The sequence below is a fragment of the Eleutherodactylus coqui genome, chromosome 7, assembly GCF_035609145.1.
Source record: "Eleutherodactylus coqui strain aEleCoq1 chromosome 7, aEleCoq1.hap1, whole genome shotgun sequence".
NCBI lineage: Eukaryota > Metazoa > Chordata > Amphibia > Anura > Eleutherodactylidae > Eleutherodactylus > Eleutherodactylus coqui.
The window spans coordinates 229,281,159-229,305,544 of record NC_089843.1 but is presented as its reverse complement, the minus strand read 5'-3'; the positions used below and the strand labels follow the sequence as shown (position 1 = coordinate 229,305,544).

The 24,386-nt window shown below is 43.8% G+C and overlaps 1 protein-coding gene across 3 annotated transcripts in view; it reads right to left on the bottom strand.

The window, feature by feature from the left end:
* WRN (WRN RecQ like helicase) overlaps positions 1-24,386 on the bottom strand; it is a 148,021-nt gene that overhangs the window by 35,413 nt on the left and 88,222 nt on the right. For all 3 annotated transcript variants that reach the window (XM_066574530.1, XM_066574531.1, XM_066574532.1), the window contains 2 exons: positions 20,066-20,207; positions 3,887-4,057 (listed from right to left, as the gene is read on the bottom strand). In XM_066574530.1, coding sequence (XP_066430627.1) covers positions 3,887-4,057; positions 20,066-20,207 — 313 coding nt within the window. The remainder of the gene's footprint in view (positions 1-3,886; positions 4,058-20,065; positions 20,208-24,386) is intronic.

Sequence of the window (24,386 nt, the reverse complement as noted above, 5' to 3'; positions counted from 1 at the left end):
GGGAGGGAAGAGAACAAAGTAGGTCCACGTCTTATCACCTAGTATGCCACAATGGAGTCAAAGCCTAAAATAGCTGATGTGGCCAAACAGCTTCATTGTGCATCCCTTGGAGGTTAAAAGTAGGAGTAGAGTGCAGCTCATCAGGCCACAATGAACCAGGGTCTGAAATTGGTGATGAGCAATAGTGGCACACCACTTCCTGGAGGGATAGGGGCACAGTTTAGCCAAGTGGGTTGCAGTGAAGCTGCAGCCTAAATTTTATACCTATTAGAGAAGCCATATAATCTCTGTTTCCAACTAAGAAGGAAAATAAAAATAAAAACTAAAAATATTAAAAAGTAGAGAAGACATACAAAAGCAAAAAGGCCTGCCTCCTAAAGACACCAAAGTACAAATGATGAGCTCTACGTCTGCAGAATGGGCATAACCTGTGAACGAGGAGCTAACACTTTCGGCTTAATGTCCAATGGATAACGGCGATCGCATGAAAGTTTAAAAAAAAAGTTTAAAAAGTAAAAAAGTTTCACCTCCCATCAGGGATCTGATCTGCGAGGGAAGCTGATAAAAGCCGAGAGACTGGAGCAGTGACCAGAGGCCCTCGTGAGCGGTCTCCGGTCATGTGATCGCCATTATGCTATAAAAAGATAGTGATCTACCTTATTCATATCGCTGCCTATAATGCCTACGTCATTTACAAGGAGTCCCCGGGAACGCTCGCCTTCCTGCAGTTCCAGGAGCAGCTTGTTGAGCGCCTTCTGTGTGCGACCGCCGCACGTCAGCAAGTGTACGAGTCTGAGGAGGGGGGAAGGCTCACAGAACGCCACTTTTTACACCCCATGCCTGCCACTGAGGTCAAGAAATATCCCCCAAAAGAGTGTCGGGTTTACAGCAAGTGTGGGAAGATGAGAGATACCCGGTTTTACGGCCCCATGCTCCCATCCTCACCAGGCCTCCGTAATTACCCGTTTTGAGACATAGCACACAGATTACAGTTATTACTTTTATCTAAGATTTAGGGAATGCCAAGAAGGAGAATTCTTTTTAGGGAGTCATTTTTTTTCCCCCTGCACAATTGTGCAAATGGGCCTGGAATTTATTCAGTTGTGCCCTGAAATCAAATGGGTGTTCCCTCCATTACAGGCCGAGCCATGTGCCCTATGAGCTGATTGGGGCTACAATGGGGGTATTGCTGAACACAGAACTAGTGCTATAAAATTTAGGGTGTGTCTCCATAGTTTTCCCTCCTGGAAACAAAGAAAACTGTCGTGAAAATGACATATTTGAGAAAAAAATGAAGTTTTTATTTATGCTTTATAATAATTTTTGCAAAAACACAGTGGGATCAGATTGCTCAGTACACCCCTAGATACATGGACTATTAGGTCTAGATTTCAAAATGGGGTCACTGGAGGGGCGTTCTATCGTTTTGGTAGCTTGATGACTCTACAAGGGAGCATTGGGGCCTGGAATTTATTCAGTTGGGCCCTGAAAGCGAAAGGGTGTTCCCTTCATTATAGGCCGCTAGCCATCTGTGCAGTAAGCAGGGTGGGGCTACAATGGGTATGTTTCTGAACACAGGACAAACGGGGTATCTATTTGGGGGGGGGGTCTTCATTCTTATGTATGCTGTACAAAAAAAACAGTTAAATTACACAATTGCCAAAAAAATAAAAACCGTAATTTTTTCCTCCGGCTTTGCTTAGATTCATTCAAAAACTGTGGGGTTTAAATACGCAGTACACCCCTGAATTTGTTAGGGGTCTAGTTATCAAAATGGGGTCATTTGTGGGGGTTCTCTATTGTTTTGGCCGCTCAATGGTTCTACATCACCTTCAAGCAAAATGTCTGTTCTGAAAGCCACCGGCGGCTCCTTTCGGTTTGGGCCCCGTTAAACATATAGACATATTAGGGCCACAATGGCTGTTTCTGAACACAGGACAAACAGGGGTATCCATTTTGGGGTGCAAATCCTCATTTTCATTTGCACTATAGAAGAAAAACCTGCCTTTATAATGACACATTTGCAAATATATGACATTTTATTTTTTTCTCCTCTAAATTGCATTAACTCCTGAAAAAAACCTGTGCGGTCAAAATACTCCCGACCCCCCTCAGTGACCACATTAAAAGGGGGTATTTTTTAAATGGGGTAATTCATTCAGCAGGAAATAAGTTCCAGTCCCGATTAGTTTTGATCCCCTTTTCTCTTTCATCTCCTCCTAGTTCACTTTTAGCATTTGATCCAACAGAAATACTTCTGTTTTCCAGGCTCCTCTCTTCTTCTCGTCTTACGACCTGCATTAGTGACCCTATTCCCTCTCAACTTCCCAAGTGTCACTTCTTGGCTGTTATCAGTCACCTTACAACAATTTTCAACCTGTCTCTTTCTTCTGGTATCTTTCGCTTGTCCTTAACCCCTTCCCACCCCATGACGTAAGGATACGTCATGGGAGGCGGGTACTTCCCACAAAATGACGTACCCTCACGTCATGGAGATAGCGCAAGATCATAGCAGATCTTGCGCTATCCCGCAGCGGGAGCCGGCTGTCATTAGTAGCCGGCATCCCGCTGCAACAGCAGGGGGCATCGGAGACACCCCCCCCCCCACTGTTAACCCCTTCCCTGCCGCGATCTAAGTAGATCGCGGCAGGGAAAGGGTTCACAGAGGGAGCGCGCTCCCTCTGTGTCTCCAGCCGGGTGTGAGAGCTGCCTCTGATTGGCTCAGCGCAGGGACCAATCAGGGGCAGCTCTCACTCACACCCCCTCACACCCACTGCCGGCCGGCCATGCTGAACTCCGTCTGCCGGGACAAGGTGAGTATATATATATTTTTTATTTTTACACATTTCTGGATGAATTGCAGGGAATGGCTTATATATTTAAGCCCTTCCCGACAATTCATCGTGAGATCACCCGCAGCGCATTGCTTTCAATGGAGCCGGCTGTATTGCCGGCTCCATTGAATTCAATGCGCTAGACAGCTCCGGCCCGTTTCTATTGAAACGCGGCTAGGAGCAGTTTTTTCGGGCGATTTTATTGGCCCCGGTCACGCGATTTGCGGATGCGCATTCGTCATGCGATCCGCAAATCGCGGCAAAAAACGCCCGTGTGACTAAGGCCTTATGCTGCATAATTAACGCTTTAAATAAAAAAAAAAAACAACAAAAAATCTATGGCAGAATTGATGCGTTTTCTCTCCCTGCGATCATAAAAAAAAAAAATAAAAGTTTTACAATGTAGTCTATGTACCCAAAAATGGTACCAAAAAAAATCTACAGTTCGGCACGCAAAAAACAAGCCCTTATACGGCCGCGTCGACGGGAAAATAAAAACGTTATGGCTTTTGAAAAATGGAGATGGGAAAATACCAAAAATTTCTCGGTCCTCAACGCCAAAATAGGCCGTGTCCTTAAGGGGTTAAACATACTGTCAAATCCCTATTCTCTTGACCCAACTTGAGCTGCCAACTACTGACCAGTCTCTGATCTCTTCTAGTGGGGTTCTTTACTGTAAGAGCAGTGAGACTGTGGAACTCTCTGCCTGAGGACGTGGTGATGGCAAAATCAATAGAGGCGTTTAAGAGGGGGCTAGGCATCTGTTTAGGTGTCTAATAAAACACTTTTGAACTAAATCCTTGTCTTACATGCGGATTTTGATGGGTATTTTCTGCTGTCAACGTAGCTATAGATGGGTAGGCAGTTTTGTGATAAGCTGGGAGTCAGTTGATGGCTACTAGAAGGTAGTTGTGGCTTTATCATCTAGTGCATATTCGTGTCTTTTTTCCTGCACGGATTTCAACTCAAAACATAACCAAAGGAAACCATCATTAACAAAAGTAGCAATATAACCACGGAAGGTGTTAGTAAAGAAGAGAGTCACACATTACCTTCTGTGTAAGGCCACAAATAATGGCAAATTTGGTTCGACCAGATAACTCTTGGAGGAATCCTTCAGTGATCAGCTGTCTTGCCAGAGCTTTCCAAAATACTTCCGATATGTCCCTTCCCTTACCGAAGAGAGGATGGCAGCGATATCTGTCTGGCAGTCTTTGGGATGTCTACAATTCAATTGTAAGTAACAAGTAAAACTTAATATTTCTCTTGTTTGATTTTAAAGTCTGTCATACACATTACACAAAACAATAGCTTGATGCCTGAACAAGTATTGGTGAGGGATTGACTCACATATTTTAGTCCATACAGGCTGTTCGAGTTGTTCATATTGGCCTTACTTGTTCAATGACACCAAGCAACAGAAGATTGATCTTTCCGCGAATGTTCTTTCAGAGATCTTTTTTGGAGGAAAGATCTTTCATCCGACTATTGTACAAAAACATCAAACAGCGACCATTTCTTTCCCTGTGATGAGTCTCTGGCATTTGCTAGCTAAATGGTCTCCATTGTTATATTTCACCAAGAAAGTATCATTTTGGTTAATTCTGTCCATTTTCATCAACTTTAGGGAACATTCACACAGGCGATAAGACGCACAAAACTCGCAGGAAAATAGAACCAATGCTATATGTCCATTTACATGGGCAAAACATTGCAGCATGTTCTATTGTTGTGTGAGTCTTGCATGAGAAAATACCATGCAGATGTGCAGTCCCAGGGACGGAGTGTCCATGTCCTGTGCAATGCGAGTCGCACCTGAGAGGGTCGCCCATGTGAATGCACCCTTACTCTAATGTGTATAGGCACCTTTAATAACAAATTTGGCAACTTTGTAATAACCAAAGTCACACAATTTAGGCTTCGGCTATGTGCAGACTTTGCCACAACGCTCCCTGTATGGCCAAAAATCACAGTTTAGCTCTGCAACATCGTAAAGTAATGGTAGGGAATGCAATCTCGTTGTGGCTCTCAAGCTGCCGTGACCTTGCCCGGACAACTGTAGTAGCAACTTGCAAGCCACAACATAACTGCATTCACTTTCATTGCATTGCAATATCACAGGGCTATACTGCCATCTTTGGCTGCAAGACGGGCATCTTGGCCAAAGTGGGCATGCAGCCTTAGCCTTATTTCCAAACCATATAATAAAGCAAATGTACAATACCTAGCATATTTTCTAAGGGACCAGCTAATGATCCCTCATGAATGAAAAGGTGTACATTTGGTTTTAGTTACATAATGGTTTGCTTCGATGTGAAGGATCTTTTTTTTCATATTTTTTTTCTAAGCTAGAAGTCAGAAAGTTGGATCAATCTGACCTTGATGTCTATTATAATAAATTACAGTAACATCATTTGTTTTGGAATAGGGAAACATTGCCTACAGTTTTTTGAAGCTTGAAAAGAAATATCTAGTCACTTAAAAGGGTTGTCCTGCGCCGAAACGGGTTTTTTTTTAACCCCCCCCCCCCCCCCCGTTCGGCGCGAGACAACCCCGATGCAGGGGTTAAAAAAACAAACCGGAGAGTGCTTACCTGAATCCCGGCGGTCCGGCGTCTTCATACTCACCTGCTGAAGATGGCCGCCGGGGTCTGCTCCCTCCGTGGACCGCAGCTCTTCTGTGCGGTCCATTGCCGATTCCAGCCTCCTGATTAGCTGGAATTGGCACGTGACGGGGCGGAGCTACACGGAGCCGGCATTCTGCACGAGCGGCCCTATTGAAGACAGCAGAAGACCCGGACTGCGCAAGCGCGGCTAATTTGGCCATCGGAGGCCGAAAATTAGTCGGCACCATGGAGACGAGGACGCTAGCAACGGAGCAGGTAAGTATAAAACTTTTGATAACTTCTGTATGGCTCATAATTAATGCACAATGTACATTACAAAGTGCATTAATATGGCCATACAGAGGTGTATAGACCCACTTGCTGCCGCGGGACAACCCCTTTAAGCACACACTTGTCTAATAGCCTATGGATACTGTCCAGCAGATGTCAGATGAAGGTCAACAACCATGGCATGAACACAGCCGCAACTTCTCTTTTCAGGGTTGTGAAAATAAAAAATAAAACCTCAAGGATAAAACGGGATCATCAGTTACTATTCTTTATACATTTAATACTTTTATTAATGACCTGGTAGAAGGGTTGTGCAGTAAAATATAACACGAGAGACGAAGCAAAGAGATTGCAAGAAGATCTGGATAAGTTGGAGGTTTGGTCAGAAAAGTGGTAAATGAGGTGTAATACTGATAAATGTTCTGCACATGGGCAGAGGAAATACGTGTCACCATTACACACTAAATGGGAAACCACTGGGGAACACTGACAGGGAAAAGGACTTGGGGAATTTAGTTAACTGTAAGCTTAACTGGGGCAACCAATGTCAGGCAGCTGCTGCCAAGGCAAATAGCATCATGAGGTGTATCAGAAGAGGTCTAGGGGCACATGACGAGAACATTGGAACATTATTCTTCCTCTTAACAAGTCACCGGTCAGACCACACATGGAATATTGTGGACAGTTTTGGGCATCGGTACTCAAGAAGGACATATCAGAGCTTCAGCGGGAACAAAGGCGAGCAACTAAAGTAATAAACGGAATGGGTGGACTACAATACCCAGAGAGGTCATCAAAATTGCGGTTATTTAGTTTAGAAAAAAAGACATCTGAGGGGCGACCTAATGACTATGTATAATATATCAAGGGACAATACAGAGATCTCTCCCATCATCTATTTATACCCAGAACTGTAACAAGGGGGCGGCCTAACAACTATGTATAGATATATCAGGGGACAATACAGAGATCTCACCCATCATCTGTTTATACTCAATACTGTGACTGTAACAGGGGGTCGTCCTCTACGTCTAGAGGAAAGAAGATTTCAACACCAACATAGAAGGGGGTTCTTTACTGTAAGAGTAGTGAGACTGTGGAACTCTCTGCCTGAGGACGTGGTGATGGTGAACTCAATAAAGAAATTTAGGAGGGGTCTCCTAATACAATATTACATGTCATCACTAATTAGTTCAGAAGGGTCGGTGATCCGGGGATTATTCCGACTGCCAGATTAGTTGTACGCAACGGAAATCCGCGTCGTTGCCTCGCAGCTATTAGGTTCCATTAAACCTAATAACTCAATGTTCATGCTGCGGATTTCCACCGCAGAATTCTGCAGTGTAAAAGAAACCGTGGCATGTTCTAAATTCTGCGGGAATACGTGTGGCCGGTTTCCAATGTGGTCAATGGAAGCCGTCTGTCACGCCCACTACGCCATCTGCCACTGCTGGCGCATCACACGCTGTACTGCGCATGCACGCCAGCCCTCTATGCGAGACGCGTAAGGAGGATCCAGAGTGGCAAGTATGTGGATTGGGGGGGGGGGGGGGGGGGGCGCCGTGGAGGTGGGCATGAGCCCTAAAAAAACAGAATAAAGAAAACAAAGGGATTGCTAGATGCAGAGTGCCCTGAGATCCCGACACCTGATGCAAAACTTAATGCCTGTGCCAAAGTCTACGTGGTGCCCATTTGGAGGTGGGCATTAATTTAATGTCTTGTCAAACTTCTTTCAGCTCAACTTAGTGAAAACAAAAGTCATCAGGAAGAGTCAAAATTAATTGAGCTTAGATTGTTATCGTAGAGCCTCTGCTTCCAAGGTTGTAGAATGTTTTCATTGGAAGTGAAATCTAGTTAAATCTTCTTCTGATATGTCCTAGAAGGACATGAAAAGAGCTCTGTTTTGTCAAGATCCTAGTTGTCTGTCACTGAATGGAAACATAACGGTTTACTTCCACATAGATACAAGAAGAGCTCCAAACAGTAAAGTTCTCAGTTCCATCAGTGAATGGGAACATTTCTGATCCAAGTACATTGAGGTTAAAAATGTGAACATGACGCAGAGAGGTGGTTACACGTCTAGGGCTGGGTTCACTTATATCTGTTGTAAAAAAAATAAAAAAAGATTGTCTGGATATAAGCGAACAAGCCCTAACCATTCTATCCCATATCTGTGAGCATCAATGGCACAATGCCATCTCCTGTAAGTTCACAACAAAGTATGAGCAGGTGACATGTATTATCTTAGCTAGTAGATGAAAGACTGACTGGAGTGGCGCAACGATGATACGTGCATACCTGGTTTCTTTTCGCTTCATCTGTACTGCGGATGGTTCGCACGGCTCGCCGTCAGACATGCGCAGTACAGATTTTATTTTTTTTTAAACACTTGCTTTTCCTGCGTCATCACCGAGCAATGATGCGGAAGGGCCGCGAAATGGACGGCTTCCATTGACTTTAATGGAAGCCATCTGCGCGGAATCCTTGCAAAAATGGAGCATGCTGCAATTTTTCCTTCACGAGCTGAAAATTGCGATTGATTTCTGCTTGTGTGCAAGAAAAAGCGTTTTTCCATAGCATGCTATGGGCGGTATTTGCTGCGGAATACGGAGGCGGATGCCGGCTCTGGATTCTGCAATGGAAATCCCCCCGTGTGCAGCCGGCCTCAAGCAATGCAGTAACAGGAGGGTTAATCTTTACATGTACTACTTGCAAAGCTTTCACATGTGTTCAGAGTGTCACGGACTTCAGCAGGGAGTTGGACTAGATGACCCTGGAGGTCCCTTCCAACTCTATGATTTTACAGTCACCTGCCTTTCTCAACATGGGATCTTCATGGAACGCCGGCGGCACCAGTCAGCACTTACACTATACTTCACCTGCAGCCATGGAAATTTGATTATGCAAATCACTTGTGTTTGCAAAGGTATGGACTCTGACATTGGACTTGTGAATAAATCCATAATATACTTCACGGTGCTCCAGACTGGAGCGGCATAGGTAAGGGCCGTTTTAGAAGAGCCAATTTACCGTTTGAACAAGCGTATGACATCATCGTTCGCTCATACAGCCTGTGTATACGGCTCGTTCAGATGAGAAATCGTTCAGTCGTTCACACTCGCTGTATCAAGCGACTGAGAACGACTGAACGAGCGCTGGTTAAACCAAACGATAAGTGAACGAGTCAACGATGATTTTCACGCCCGCGTAAGACGAACGATGAGCGAAAAGTAGACAATTATCATTCTCAGATGGTTCTTACATTTTTTTAGGTTTTTTTCACTTTTCTGCAATAAAAACCCTTTTTTTTAGATTTTTTTTTTCTAAATCGCTGCATTCAAAGTCCTGTAACTTTTTAATTTTTTTTAAGTACAAAGCTCTATGACGGCTTCTTTTTTGTGAGATGAGGTGTAGTTTTCATTGGTACCATTTTAGGGTACATACAGCTTTTTGATCAGTTTTATTGCGTTTTTAGGAAGGCAAAACGCGTAAAAATTTTAGTGTTTTAGCGTTTTTTTTAATGCTTTTTTCTGTGAAGAATTAAAAGCATGTGCAACTTATTGTACGCATCGTTACGGACGCGACAATACCAAATATGTGGGATTTGAATTTTTTTTAACCTTTTTTATGTTAAAGGGGTTGTCTCGCGAAACCAAGTGGGGTTATACACTTCCGTATGGCCATATTAATGCACTTTGTAATATACATCGTGCATTAAATATGAGCCATACAGAAGTTATTCACTTACCTTCCCTGCGCTGGCGTCCACGTCTCCATGGCTCCGTCTAACTTCAGCGTCTAATCGCCCGATTAGACGCGCTTGCGCAGAAGGGTCTTCTGCCTTTGGGTCTGTCCGGCAGCAGCGGCGTTCTGGCTCCGCCACTTCTACGCATCATCGCGTAGCTCCGCCCCGTCACGTGCGCCGATTCCAGCCTCCTGATTGGCTGGAATCGGTACACGTGACGGGGCGGAGCTATGCGATGATGCGTAGAAGGGGCGGAGCCAGAACGCCGCTGCTGCCGGACAGACCCAAAGGCAGAAGACCCTTCTGCGCAAGCGCGTCTAATCGGGCGATTAGACGCTGAAGTTAGACGGAGCCATGGAGACGTGGACGCCAGCGCAGGGAAGGTAAGTGAATAACTTCTGTATGGCTCATATTTAATGCACGATGTATATTACAAAGTGCATTAATATGGCCATACAGAAGTGCTTAACCCCACTTGCTTTCGCGAGACAACCCCTTTAACATGAGAAAAAGCACAAAGCTTTTTTTTTTTACATTTTTCTTTTTTGTACATTTTTATTATCATCTTTTACACCATTTGTTTCCCTCTGGGGGACTTACAGTACAGCACTGATAATCGCTGTGATAAGGCATTATACAGCGATCACAGGCTCTGGCAATACAGGACGCCGGTATCTACCATCCTGTTGCCATGGCAACCAGCCGGGTTCTCTGCGATTATATCGCGACAGCCCAGCGCGCTCCCTCTGTGAACCCTTCCCATGCCGCGATCTACATAGATCGCAGCAGGGAAGGGTTTAATAGGATGAGGGCGCATCTCCGATGCACCCCAGCTGTTGCAGCAGGAGGCCGGCTATGACTGAGAGATGGCTCCCGCTGCTGGATAGCGCAAGATCACTTATGATCTCGCGCTATCCCCAGGACTTAAGTTCACGCCCTGTTGCGGTAAGTACCCCGCTGCCAGGACGTAAACTTACGCCCTGGAGCGGGAAGGGGTTAAACTGCACAAAACCTAAATGTACAATAAAAGGTGGCAGAACATTTTTTTGTTTACTAAAAGAAACAATAACTATTCAACGAACCCAATAACAGAGCATTCCAGGCATCGTGTATCCTTGTTGTCTTTGTTAACATCTTATTTCTTTGTTTTTATTGATTTATTTTCTTTACATTTGGGGTTTCCTTACTGAAGAGCTCTTAATCTTCGAACATAACAAAGGCGGTATAAAATTTCATCAAATGCAACTTTCTAATTCGAAAGTTCCCAGGAGAACTTTCCCTACAGCAGACTGACTAGTTCTCAAATAATAAGAGGAAACCTGATCCCCTCCTGTGGTCTGTATGAGGAATACTGGGAAGCCCATCTGCACCTAGTCATCTGAGGGACAACACAGGCATGGAGAGAAAAACAAGCAAAATAGTCATTTCATCAACTGCAGACAGAAAACTTTTCATACATGCTGTGTCTTATCATTTTGTGCATAGATGTGTATGTATATGAACCCAGGCTCGGACGGGCCCATCCACAGGGGAACAGGTGAATTCCCTGGTGGGCCCCCAAATCCCCATGAGTGTCGTATGAGATAGTATACTTGCTGCGCTATAAACTAGGAGAGCCTGTATGTCCATGTAATAAACTGGGTTGTTTATCTGTTTACACAGACACATAAGATAGCTGAGATGACATCTAGGCACAGTTGCATTTTGGGGTGAATTCTCCTGCCCAGGGCCCCGCCTTCTGTTAGGGCCCCAATATCATAGCAGTGCACTATAACTCGCAGCATGCCCCGACAGCTGCAGACCTCCAGGTTCCTGCAGAGTGTTGTAGTTTTCTCCACAGACTGCTTTACACAAGAAACCTTGTAGAGAGTGTAGTCACATGAAAACCTCACTGTGATATCTCCCTTTACAGGATCTGCCACCTCTGGGGTAAACAGGAGTCCACCTGTTCCTGCCCAGCACATTCTCTATATGCTTCGGTGGAGACAGGGCCGTGAATCTGATAATAGGCGCATGAACTGTAGCAGTTCAGTGGTGTGGTGACCCAGGTTACTACAAATCTCTAATGAGAAAGTGAGGTCGTTTTGGTACTTACCCTAGGTTCAGGAATGGGTAAAAACAGCGCACCAGATGAGTAAGGAAGTCTGCCTAGCAACGGGTATGATAAACCCTTGCTATTGGCTGCAGGCAGTGATTTTTCTCATTGGCCAGTCTGCCAAATGAGAGAAATAACAAAACTGGCCAGAAGACAGGGGTGTGAGAACAATACAGCGCCTGGAAATGGAGGATCGGTGTCCTAAACGACGGCCGGTAATGCAGAGAGAACTGCATGGGTAGGAAGTGCATGAGGGATCTGCTAGAGCTGGTGAAGATTCAGTACGCCGAGCAGAGAGACTTAAAGTGATTGTGGAGACGCCGCTGTTGCCAGAGTGTAAGTGGCAACAGAAGATCCGTAAGCCATCTTATCCGCAAGCCAGCGGTATTGGATAGTTTTGTCGGGAAACACCATAATACCAGAACAGAGTGTGAAAAGTGGAGAAGCGTGTAAAGTGGATCAGAAAGCAAGCAAATCCGAATCCGGAACCAAGAGTGAAAGTGCTACTGAGCAACTGAGGCCGAGTCTATGAAAGTGGGGTCAGTCACTGTACTCAAATAACAGGGCTGGAGAGCCCCTCACAGGTCGCCCCGCATACTAAGGCCATTTCTACGGTTAAACACTGTTCGCCTCTGAGAAATTCAATGGTGCTCACAGTCAGTTCAGCCAGTGGATTCCTACTAGATCTCCCACAGTCTGCTGTCTTCCGTCACTTCTGCTTGTATACAAATATACTGCTGTTTACCAGGTTCAATGCAAATGTATTATTATGAAAGTTGTAAATCAGTGGATATCTACAATTGTTAGTAAAAGTGCCCCCTACTGATTCAACCTTGCTGTATTACTTCTAAGTTATTGCTAGAGATGAGCGAGCGTACTCGGAAAAGCACTACTCGCTCGAGTAATTTGCTTTATCCGAGTATCGCTGTGCTCGTCCCTGAAGATTCGGGTGCCGCTGCGGCTGACAGGTGAGTCGCAGCGGGGAGCAGGGGAGAGCGGGCGGGAGAGAAAGATCTCCCCTCCGTTCCTCCCCGCTCTCCCCTGCAGCTCCCCGCTCCGTGACGGCACCCGAATCTTCAGGGACGAGCACAGCGATACTCGGATAAAGCAAATTACTCGAGCGAGTAGTGCTTTTCCGAGTACACTCGCTCATCCCTAGTTATTGCTATTAATGCCATCATTGTGCTACACAGCACCAGCGTCACCATTATTATTTATTGTGGAAAGGATCAACACCCATTTCACTGCTATTGGTGGAGGAAAGTGTTGGTGATGCCCACCGTGATCCAAGTCACCCACTACTACTCTCACCATCTGTATCTCTCTCTAGCACGCTGCAGTGGGCTCTAGGCATCTGTTGCAGGACTGAATCAGTACTACAACTGTAGAAATGCACACATACGTGCATCTGTTTTACCATTGTATATACAAGTTTATGTGTTACTAATGCGTAGGCGTTTGTTAGGTTTGATTGTATATGTTGTTAGCAACTATGTGACCGTTACCCCCGTATGTTAACATTCTACTATATGTAAGTATTCATGACTTTAATCAAGTATATCAATGTGCGTTACCTTTGCACTGATGCTGTATATACAGGGTGGATTACAGTAGCTCGCGTCCGATCTACACATCATACTCTTTGGAGGAGGCTGTAGCCCGTTTATTTTACCTTAACACTATGAGAAATGAACGCTGTGCTGTGATTGGTTGTGACGAGCAACAAAGATGTTCTTTTAGACCTCTTGGTGCTCTCCTTGCAACAGCGAATAGTTATTGTGTAAAGCGGGTCAACTAAGGAAATGCAGGATGCCTCCACCGAGAAGTATCCAGGCAGAAAACCACCTGCTAAGTGGCGCCAAATCGGGTCTGTCGCAAACAAGAACAAGCAGAGGCCTCCTTCAGTTTGGATATCTGGCTGACATTAAGCAGCAGATTGCAAAAAGCCCTCGAAAAGAAAGTCAGAGGCTATTCCAGTGAATGGCTGTATCATGGTCGATGTATCAGCAAGTGTGGAAATCTCTGACACCGTACCGACTAACTTGTACAGGAACGGAGAAATTGAGAGAGATAAGCACAAATCACTGTACATGGTTGCTGATTGTGATTACTAGAGAACTTCTGGACCCCTTTCGGCACTTAACCATAAAATAAGCATATTTTCATCTATCAGGTCACATGAATTCACAGAATACGAGCTACTGACTCATGAAACCCTGACTTTACGACCAACTGACACCAGAAGACAGAATGTACTGCTTCTTCTAACAAGATGGGGCAAAGTGCCACACATTCCGCGACTCGCTGACACACCTTCATTAACAGAAGGGTTAATAGTGTATTTTGCACAATTAACAAAATACAAAGTGAATGAACAAAAGAGAAATCTAAATTAAATCAATATTTAGTGTGACGCTCTTTGCTTTCAAAGCCGAATCAATTCTTCTAGATAAATTTGCACAAAGTCAGGGATTTTGTAGAATTATAGTCAGGTTAATGATTAACCAATTATACCCAACAGGGGATAATGATCAGCATTTTCATATGTAGGTTAAAATACAGTCATTAACCAAAATATTAAAAGCTGTGTAGGAGGCTACAAAAGGTGAGGTTGTGGAAGGCTACGAAAGGTGAGGTTGTGGAAGACCGTTTCATGTCACAGGTCATACACCATGGCTAGACTGTGCACAGCAAGAAGACACAAGGCAGTTCTACTAAATCAGCAAGGTTTCTCCCAGGCAAAGCTTTCCAAGCAGACTGGGGTTTCAAGATGGCTTTTCAAGCTATTCTGAAGCAGTGCAGTGCAGAAGGGCTGCAGAGTGGTACAAAAATGAGTGTCTGCAGCTAGAAGTGAAGCAAGGCAGCAAAAAAACCATAGGAAACTCTACATGAGAAACTGAATTTATAGAGTTCCTGGTGGAGGTTCCTGGCAAGTTTAGTGTTACATTTCAGCACATGGAGTTGGGAATTTGGTCAGAATTAATGGTGTCCTCAATGCTGAGAAATGCAGGCAGATACTTATCCATCATGTAATACCACAAGGGAAGCATCTGATTGGCTGCAAATTAATTCTGCAGCAGGACAACAACCCCAGACATCCAGCCAATGTTCTTTAGAACAGTCTTCAGCGTAAAGAAGAACAAGGAGCCCTGGAAGTGATGATATGGCTCCCACAGAGCTCTGATCTCAACATCCAGTCTGTCTGGGATTTAATGAAGAGACAGAAGGATTGGAGCGAGCCGACATCCACAGGCAAAGGCGGTCACACCAAATATTGATGTGATTTCGATTTATCTCATGTTCATTCACTTAGTTTTGTCAATTAACAAAATACAATTAACACTTCTATTTTTAAAGGCATTCTTACTTTGCAGCATTTTTTCCACACCTGCCTAAAACTTTCGCACACTAATGTATTGGCACGTTACATAGACTTGCTGCAAAAATAAATATCTTCACTGAATGTTGCTAAAAGTTTTTAGAGGAAAAAAAAATCATAGCAATTATATATTACTACACGTATGAACATTGGTATCAAGGAAAAAGTGCTAAATAATCACATTATAACATCTACTGTCCCCTCCTGATCCGGAACATGAAGAGGTTACAAGTCCCACGAAGTGTTCACTGTGCAGCTGAAATGCAGCAGAAAGCTTCGGCCAGCTGCACCTCACTAATTATGTAGGTGATTACTAAGGCTACATTTACAGGGGCGAGCGCAATATCAGGCTTGCCAATGTGCGTTTTTCATGCCGATGCGAGGTGTTTTTCATTCAAAAATGCCTCGGATGAATTCTGTCAAATTGCGATCCTCCGACACGCGTTTCACGTAGGTTAGAGGACTGCAAGTGTTTCCTATTGATTTCAATGGGAAACATCACATCGCACTTGCCTGCACATTGTACGGCACCGCGAGTGCCATGTGATGTCTTATAAGGTCCAATTGAAAACAATGGGCGAGGTATTCTGAGGGATTGCGCAAAGATATGACATGCAGCACCACTGGAAGAGGGGAAAATAAATAAAATCGCTCATGTGAATAAGTCTGTGCAAAAGAAAGGCGTTAATAGATTTGTGCGAGTTTTGTACGTTTCACGGAGCATGTGAATATAGTCTAACTGTTCACGGTTAATGGCCACATGGTTTGCCTAAAACTGTGTAGCTATTGAAGTACAACAGCCCAGCTCCTCATTGGCTGCTGCTGTTTGCACCAAGCTTGAACTCGATCAATTCAGTTTCCCATGTAGATTTTCCTACAAATCACTTACAAGTAGGGAGCTGTCCAGCCATTACTGTACTAACTGGACTTTTTCTGCCACATTTCCCATGTTACCTTGCATAGCCCATGCTGCACCCAGTAGTAAGGTAGCATATGAATGTCCACCTCTCTGTTGTATGTCATTACAGAACAGTTGGACATTCAGCAAACTATGAGCAGAAAGGGTAAAAGGACATTATGTCATATACACACAACCCCACATACCCCTATTAATAACCCAATGTCTGCTCCATCTGCCAATAGATCTGTGACTACTGGAGAGAAGACAGAGCAGGGAGCCAGCCTGTGAAGATAGCCCCGCCCACACTTCTAGAGGGACGTCTCCACATCTGTTACTAGAGAAGCAGAATGCCTAACAACAGGCAGTGGATAACAAGGTGCTGGAAGGGAGACCCCTTGTGGCATGCACTTCAAACTTAATCTACTGTGGTAAAACAAATTTTTAATTCAAGTATCGCGTTTACCCCAAAATAAGACACTGTCTCATTAATTTTTGCCCCAAAAGAGGCACAGTGTCCTATTTTCAGGCTTGATAAGCCAATTACAGCCATTCAATGAATGAGGCTGTGAATGGTTAATTCAAGCGCCAGTTCTGATTGGCTGAGCTACGGCGCTCGTGATCTAGTCACAGCAATCTCTTGCTAGAGACAGTGTATTCAAGCCCCGTTTCCAGAAAGAGATTTCTTTCTCAGCACTGAGGACTACATGGAAGACTGCTGGAGTGCTGCAGCCCAGAGTGAGAAACCAGGATGCTGCCTGCTAGGTGAGTATTATTATTATTTTTTTTTTTTTCATGCAGTGTAACTAGGGCTTATTTTCAGGAGGGCTTATATTTCAAGGTCCCCCACCCCCGAAAATCAGGATAGGTCTAATTATTGAGAAAACACAGTCTATTACAATAAGGATGTACACATAGGCTGTTAATCCCTTAAGAACCAAGTGCGGTAAATATACAGCGCTTGGTCCTGGGCATTTATCCTGCCCGATAGCAGAAATATGGTGCGGAATTTAAGCCTTTGCTCCTGCAATCAAGTAGGAGCAGGTGGGGTTCTAAGCTGTCCATCCCATTTTTTTTAGCTTTTTACCCCCAATAAAACAAGAAAAAAAAACAAAAACTGAAAAAAGATTGATGAAAAAGCTATTTTAAAAATGGTCCTATATGCTACGGGGGAAAAAACGCACCAACATTAATTTTGGTAGCAAAAAGGTAAAAAAAAAAAGGGCTATAAAACCACCACATGGGTAAAATCCCTAAAAAGTGTCTGGTCATTAAGGTACAGAATAGCCTGGTCCTTAAGGGGTTAAATTGAAGATACTAATTTTTCACAAAAATGTCCATTTAAATCATTAGCAATCCACAGCTAGGAAGAGGAAATACCTTGTGGGACTGTACGCAAAAAGTTGTGCTAGTATTAAATGTAAACACCTGTATGAAGAAACAAAGGGCATCGCCTACTGGCAACTTCAACTGAGCTACATGACTAAGTTTCTCATGACGGGTCCCCGCTCTCTATGGTGTAGGAGTGTAATGGATTAACATCAGGTTTCTAGAATACTCCATTACGATTTGGTACAGTAGAGGTATTCCATCAAAAGCCACCTTCGCAAAATGACTGCGGTAGACAAAGTGCTCAGAGCCCGAGAGAACTACTATATGGTCCCTAAATTAAAGAGAAGAAGGGTAGTGGAAGAGGAAGACTGACAGACTAAACAAAATACAGGACTAGCATATTCCCATCACTCAGTTATGATTATATCAATTTCTGGCAAATAAAAAAACTATATATATATATTCCTATGGCCGGTTTCACATCTGTGTTGGAAGCTCTGGTCTCAGGTCCCATCGCCGATGCAGCACAAAATACCGGACGGAAAAGCACTGTGTGCACTTTTTCTTCCAAGAAATGTGGGCAGTTGAGGTGAAAACGAAGGGGCCCCATCATAGTCAACGGGGTTTGGTTCCATAAGACAAAGCCGTTCTGCCCAGGGATTCCCCTTTCCCGCTACCTGAACAAAGCAGGAAATAGGAACCCCCAGGCCTTATGCCATCGGTGTGTATACCTGGGTACTTGCATGATCTGCCAGTAGAGGAGCAGGAAGAGAGAGCAATAGCAAGGTTACTCTATATTACGAGAACGTTAATAGCCCAGCAATGGTTGGATGAAGCACCAGCCACAATTGGAGAATTTAAAACGAAGGTCAGCCGCCTTCTAACATGGGAGAAGGGGATATATCTGAAACGTAAAATTGGTCATGAATATGACAAGGTGTGGAGAATTTGGCTGCGTAGCCCGGAGCTGACATCTCTGAACCAGACGATTACTGTCTAATTTAGGAGGTAATCTGATATAAGTATGCTGGCTTTAAGCTTGTCTGTATATTCTGCACTGTAAACACGCTGCGGACCTGATCCTCAGACAGACGTGTTACATAGGATGTGTGGGATTTCCGCTTATCCTTTAAAGGGTTTGTCCCGCGGCAGCAAGTGGGGTTATACACTTCTGTATGGCCATATTAATGCACTTTGTAATATACATCGTGCATTAATTATGAGCCATACAGAAGTTATTCACTTACCTGCTCCGTTGCTGGCGTCTCCGTCGCCATGGATCCGTCTAATTCTGATGTCTTCTTGCTTTTTTAGACGCGCTTGCGCTGTGCGGTCTTCTCACCTTCTGCTCGGTCCAGGCACGAGCGGTGTTCTGGCTCCGCCCCCTTCTACGCGTCATCGCGTAGCTCCGCACCGTCACGTGTGCCGATTCCAGCCAATCAGGAGGCTGGAATCGGCAATGGAACGCACAGAGCCCATGGTGCACCATGGGAGAAGACCCGCGGTGCACCATGGGAGAAAACAGCAGTGCATCCCTGGGAAAGGACCGGCGGCCATCTTGGGAGAAGATTTTTTAAAGTCCTTATTTCGTCGGATCGGTAAGTAGCAAGCGGCTTAAAAACCGCTTTACTTTGCTATTTTATGCCAGGGGGGTGACAGGGGGAATGGGGTAAGGTAAAATTTTGAGGTTTGCCGCGAGACAACCCCTTTAAATTCTTAAGGACTGATCTCTCAGCACATTCAGGAAACCTGGACTATGTACCCGGAACTAAAGGACTATATACTCTTTCCACTTATGGACATTCTGGAAACTCAACTTTTTACTTTATTACGGAATGAATTGATTGCCAGAAACAGGAGATAGAGTTGAGAGGGGTGGGGTGGGGGTCCGGTGGGGATAAGAGGTTTGTGGTAATGTTTAAACAAAAAAATCTCTCTAGCTGCGGGCCCGTCACCATCAGCTATAACTTCAAGACTAATGAACACGTCTTAATGTGGTCAAAACATGCCTTACTCAAGGAGAATCAGGAACCCGTCATAAGAGGTCTGTTGAGCACTAATTACCCTGACTGCCGCCATCTATCTACACAGCAGCAGTCACTAGCATTGGTGACGGAACAGCTAGTCTGGGCGGCATACTCCGCCACTCTGATAGCCAAGTCTTGTTCCAGTCAGTAGGAACCAGTGCTGCCGTCTGAAAAGGAAACTTCATAGGAATAAAGGCCCCCTTACACAGGCAACCGTCAGGCGCCCCAGTGATCATCACTTAGTGAATGGAGGTGGAGCGGGTTGGGGATAATTCCATCCTTCCTGTTTCCATTCACAGTCAACAGGCAGTCATTCATAAATGACTGACTGTCTGTTTACACAGGCAGATTGTCGTTTAATTTTTATGTCTGCACGATCCTAATGGCCAACGAATTATCGTTTGTTTTTACAGATGGTGCAGGCATTTACACTGAAGGATTATGGCTCGGATTCCCACGATCCAGTGAGAATCTGAACAATAATTGTTCAGTGTATAAGGGCCCCAAGCCACAAACTATCAAGGGAATTGAAAAAGGAACATAGTGTAAGAGATTGCCACAGTGATGCCAGATATTCTTACCAGAACGTTCAGCAGTGTGGAGCGGCAGATTCAGGCGTGCTTTACTGTAAATGGAGGACACTTCCAGCACAAGTTATGAGGAGTTTCTGATTCTCATGTTTTAACAAAATTTGATCAAAATTAGTTCATTAGTCTTAGAGTTATGGCAGCTTTTTCTGGGCCTCCAGTGAGAGGGACACGTTATATTTGGTGACATGATGATTTGCCTGGAGGGAGCATTGTCTCTTATATTATTCCTGAGGTTGGCATCATTTGTCATTCTACAATCATATACTTACTGAGCCACGAAGAAATAAGACAGGGACAGCAGTTCCAAATTTTTCCCCCAAAGCTTCCACTGCAGATAGTAACTGGAAGGCCCGCTGACCAAAATCTTGGAGACTGTCTTCTTGATCAGCAACTGAAATGTTGTGACTTCCTCTAAAGGCAGAAAACAAATTTCTAGTTTGAATGGAGGGAAAACTAATTTTTCAGGCAGTGTAAGAAATACAGTAAGCCCTTGAGTAGCATTGCTCTTAAGTAAAGCGGTTTTCAACTTAAATCGATGTCAGGGCAGCGGCGGTCCCTCAAATAAATTTGCATTCCTCAGATAAGGGCGCCGACCGTTCCACGACCCCGGGCACCGCTCAGTGAGCCGGCGCACAGCTGATGCCGTTCACTTCCTGCTTCTCCTGCATCAGTGCGCGCCTACTCCTCCTCCCCCTCTCCACTTCACAGTGCACAGTACCGGCTGAACGTTGCTGTATCTGCCTGCCTCCTGACACAGTACAGCAGCTGAATCCCCAAAGTGCCGGCTGAACGCTGCCTGCCTCCTGAATCCCCACTGTACTGCAAAATGTAAGTACGGTACAGATGAGTACAGTACAGTAAAGAAATGTTTGCAAATAAATACTGCAGTCCTATGTCAAAGCACAGATAACACAGTGATGCGTACTGCTATAATGATGTCCCTGCAGTCCTATGTCAAAGCACAGATAACACAGTGATGCGTACTGCTATAATGATGTCCCTGCAGTCCTATGTCAAAGCACAGATAACACAGTGATACGTACTGCTATAATGATGTCCCTGCAGTCCTATGTCAAACCACAGATAACACAGTGATACGTACTGCTATAATGATGCCCCTACAGTCCTATGTCAAAGCACAGATAACACAGTGATACGTACTGCTATAATGATGCCCCTGCAGTCCTATGTCAAAGCACAGATAACACAGTGATACGTACTGCTATAAAGATGCCCCTGCAGTCCTATGTCAAAGCACAGATAACACAGTAATACGTACTACTATAATGATGCCCCTGCAGTCCTATGTCAAACCACAGATAACACAGCGATTCGTACAGCTATAATGATGTCCTTGCAGTCCTATGTCGAAGCACTGTATGCTAAATGTCCAAAAACCTGTTAAATGTTAATTTATTCCTTACAGTTGTGTTTTATATTCATTCAGTATTGTTGTTGTTTTTGGTATTAAAGACCAGAGTTATCCTCTATTAAATGGGGTTTGGGGTGTTTTTTGGAAAGTCTAGAATCAATTAATTGGATTTACATTAATTCCTATGGAAATAATGTCCTCAACTAACATTGATTTCTGGTAAAGTCCATTGCTTTTGGACGGATTAATGACGTTAGTTGAGGTTCTATTGTATTTGTAAAGTCTTTAAAAAGACTCTCTCCGACTTTTAGCCCTATCTGCTGAGCTTATGGGCTAAAAGTAGGTGATCAGCTGAGGAAGTTGGTCCCCCAATGTCGGCGCTGAAAGACGCACTCAATGCATTGAGCAGTGCTGCTAAGAGTCTCCCCATTATAAAATTAAATGGGTGGACTACTTAGCAGAGTCACTCAATGCATTCAGCATCGGGTTCCAGCGCTGACACAGGGAGAATGACGGGGAAGGCAAGTATAACATTAACATCCCCGGACTCAGCGGTCACCTACTTTTAACCCATAAGCTAAACTCATAGGACTAAAAGTAGGTAATACAGAGTCTCTTTAGAGAAAACCTTCTATCACAAACATGCTGTGCAAGCTGCCCGCAGCATGTTATAGAGCAGGAGGAGCCGAGCAGATTGATATATAGGTTTATGGAGAAAGATTCAGTAGAACTTGTATTTTATTTATTTTCTGAGCGGAACAGTCCAATGGGCGGAGCTATCAGTGATTGACAGCTATCTGTGTAAGCATTTTAATTCACGGACAGCTATCAATCACTTAGATGCTAATTATATATAAAATGCAGTTGTTTTTTTTCCATTTGACTCCACTTGGAATTTTTCAAACGTTTTTCATTACATTATTTGGTACATTACATAGTACCATTATAAAATACAACTCGTACTGCAAAAAACAACCAGCAGACAACGAAGTGGATGGATAAATAAGAGTTATTATTATTTTTTTTAAGTGGGGTGGAAAAATGAAAATAAAAAAAAAAGTCTGCATAAGGGGTTAGAAAACTCGTAAGGTAGCCTTACACATTAGATTATCAGCCAAACCCCCCAATTTTCCATTTACTGTTTATTGTACTGTCGCGGCGTTTGTATTTCAGCCAAAGTAGCGTTGTTTGGATGTGTTGGGCTATTCTTTTATTTTTTTTTTAGCCTTATGCTTTCGGAGGAGTGGATGCCTTCGTTTTGTAACCGCTCTCCCACCCACATCTGTCCAAGGCTTTTAGTTAGATCAGAGTTTAGCTTGGATTCTACCTGCCCTGATTTCATTTCATAGGTCTAAGCCCAGGAGAGGGAAGTCTGGTAGAGTAGGGTCCTACCTGAAAAAGTCACCTTGTCGTTGAAGATGGGCTTTCACAATTTGATCAAAATGTGTGCTAAGAACTTCAAATTAATAAAGTGTAGTAAATGAAGCAGTAATACCATTTAAAATAATACATATATGTGATATTTATGCAAGTTTTGGCACTTAAAGTAGTGTGTCGCCGTATATTATGTGTGTGTTTTTGGATTTCAGCAATGGCAGCACACACCTGGATGTTTATTTCATATTGTTTGAATGTGCGAGCCCAGTTTATTTTTTTTCTTTCGCTTTCTTTTTTTTTTTTTGAACAAGGGCAGGGAGCCACGGCGCCAACACAGTGGTATTCGTGTTAAGCATGTTTGGCTTGAAATGAAAAAGAACTACTAGAGGTCATATGCAGGAACAGCAAAAACAAACAAATAGGTGGGCTACTTTCAGGAGTGAGATCTTTTGACACAAGGATTTTTGAAAATTGGTTGCATCTGCAAATTCTAATATTTTTTGAAAATAGATTTACATGTCATCTTGGGAATACCCCTTTAAATCTACTTGACCATTCTTAATCATCACCACCCTTCCCCCAGAAAGTCATACTACTGTCTAGGCCACCAGTACCCAAAAGTGCCGATGGTACATATCAATACGAACCCCTGATCTTTTCACTGCTAAAATTTGAAATGGGGATCAAGCTCTACTAAAGTCATCTACAGCTAAATAAAAGCTATCTAACAGATCAAATGGGAAACCATTGAGAAGTTTTGAGTTTAACCCTTTCCAATCCACCGTCTGACGTCTAAAGAGATTCTGATTGAAGGCTGTACAACTCTGATGTCGGAAGACATCCGGCAGGGTATTCTTACTGTGGATTATTGGCTGCCCTGTTGTCTGGGGCCTCTCCAGCATGTCCCATACCGCAGTACTGGCTCTAGCCAGCAGATGGCGCCATTGTATAATGGCAGAAAGAGAAAGCTCCCTAGGAAGACCCTGAATCCAAAATTGGATTGCAAAGGGTTAAAGCCTTATTTACACGCAAAGATGATCGCTCAAAATTCGTTCAAAAGACAGTTTGAGTGACAGTTTTGAGCAAACATTTTGCATAAGCTACTAATGGCCACTAATTGCCAATAGTAGCTTATTAACTTCATTTTCATGCATTTAGAGAACAGCAGGTGGACTGTTCTCTAAATACATCTCATTTGTTCTGCCACGGGCTGCACGCTGAATTCAATGCTATCAGCACTCCCCACGGAGAACTCAGCATGCGGTCCCTGCTATCGGGACGATGGATTTTATGCTGACTTGAAGTCAACAATAAACGAACTGTGGACGAAAAATGTACAATGGGCGCACATTTACACGCAACGGCTATTGCTCAAAAGCAATCGTTTGGACGAATTTTGAGTGCTAATCATTGCGTGTAAATGGGGTTTTACATGCAGAAACAGTCACAGGCTGTAGTGTACTAATAGTGGGCCTTTCAGTATAATGTTGAGTGCTTGCATCTCCAGCAATTGTAATGGAACGGTTTCTACTATACATGATAAAAACCTGGTTAGAGCTGCACTTATAATTACATTTTATGTTTGCAGTCTTCCATACAAAACAAATCGCACATTATTTGTTGATTGTCTAGTCTCCTGGAGGCTGCAGCAATGATCTGGCTGCCTGCCCGAGACTATCACTAATGTGGCACCAACAAAATGAGCATATTATTACATACATGGAACAAGTCCAAGAATGGAGGCACATTAACGGTAATTCAACATTTATATTAAATTAACCAAAAAAGGTCAACATAATGATGTAAAAATATCAAATACACATAATTTAAAAATAAAGTAC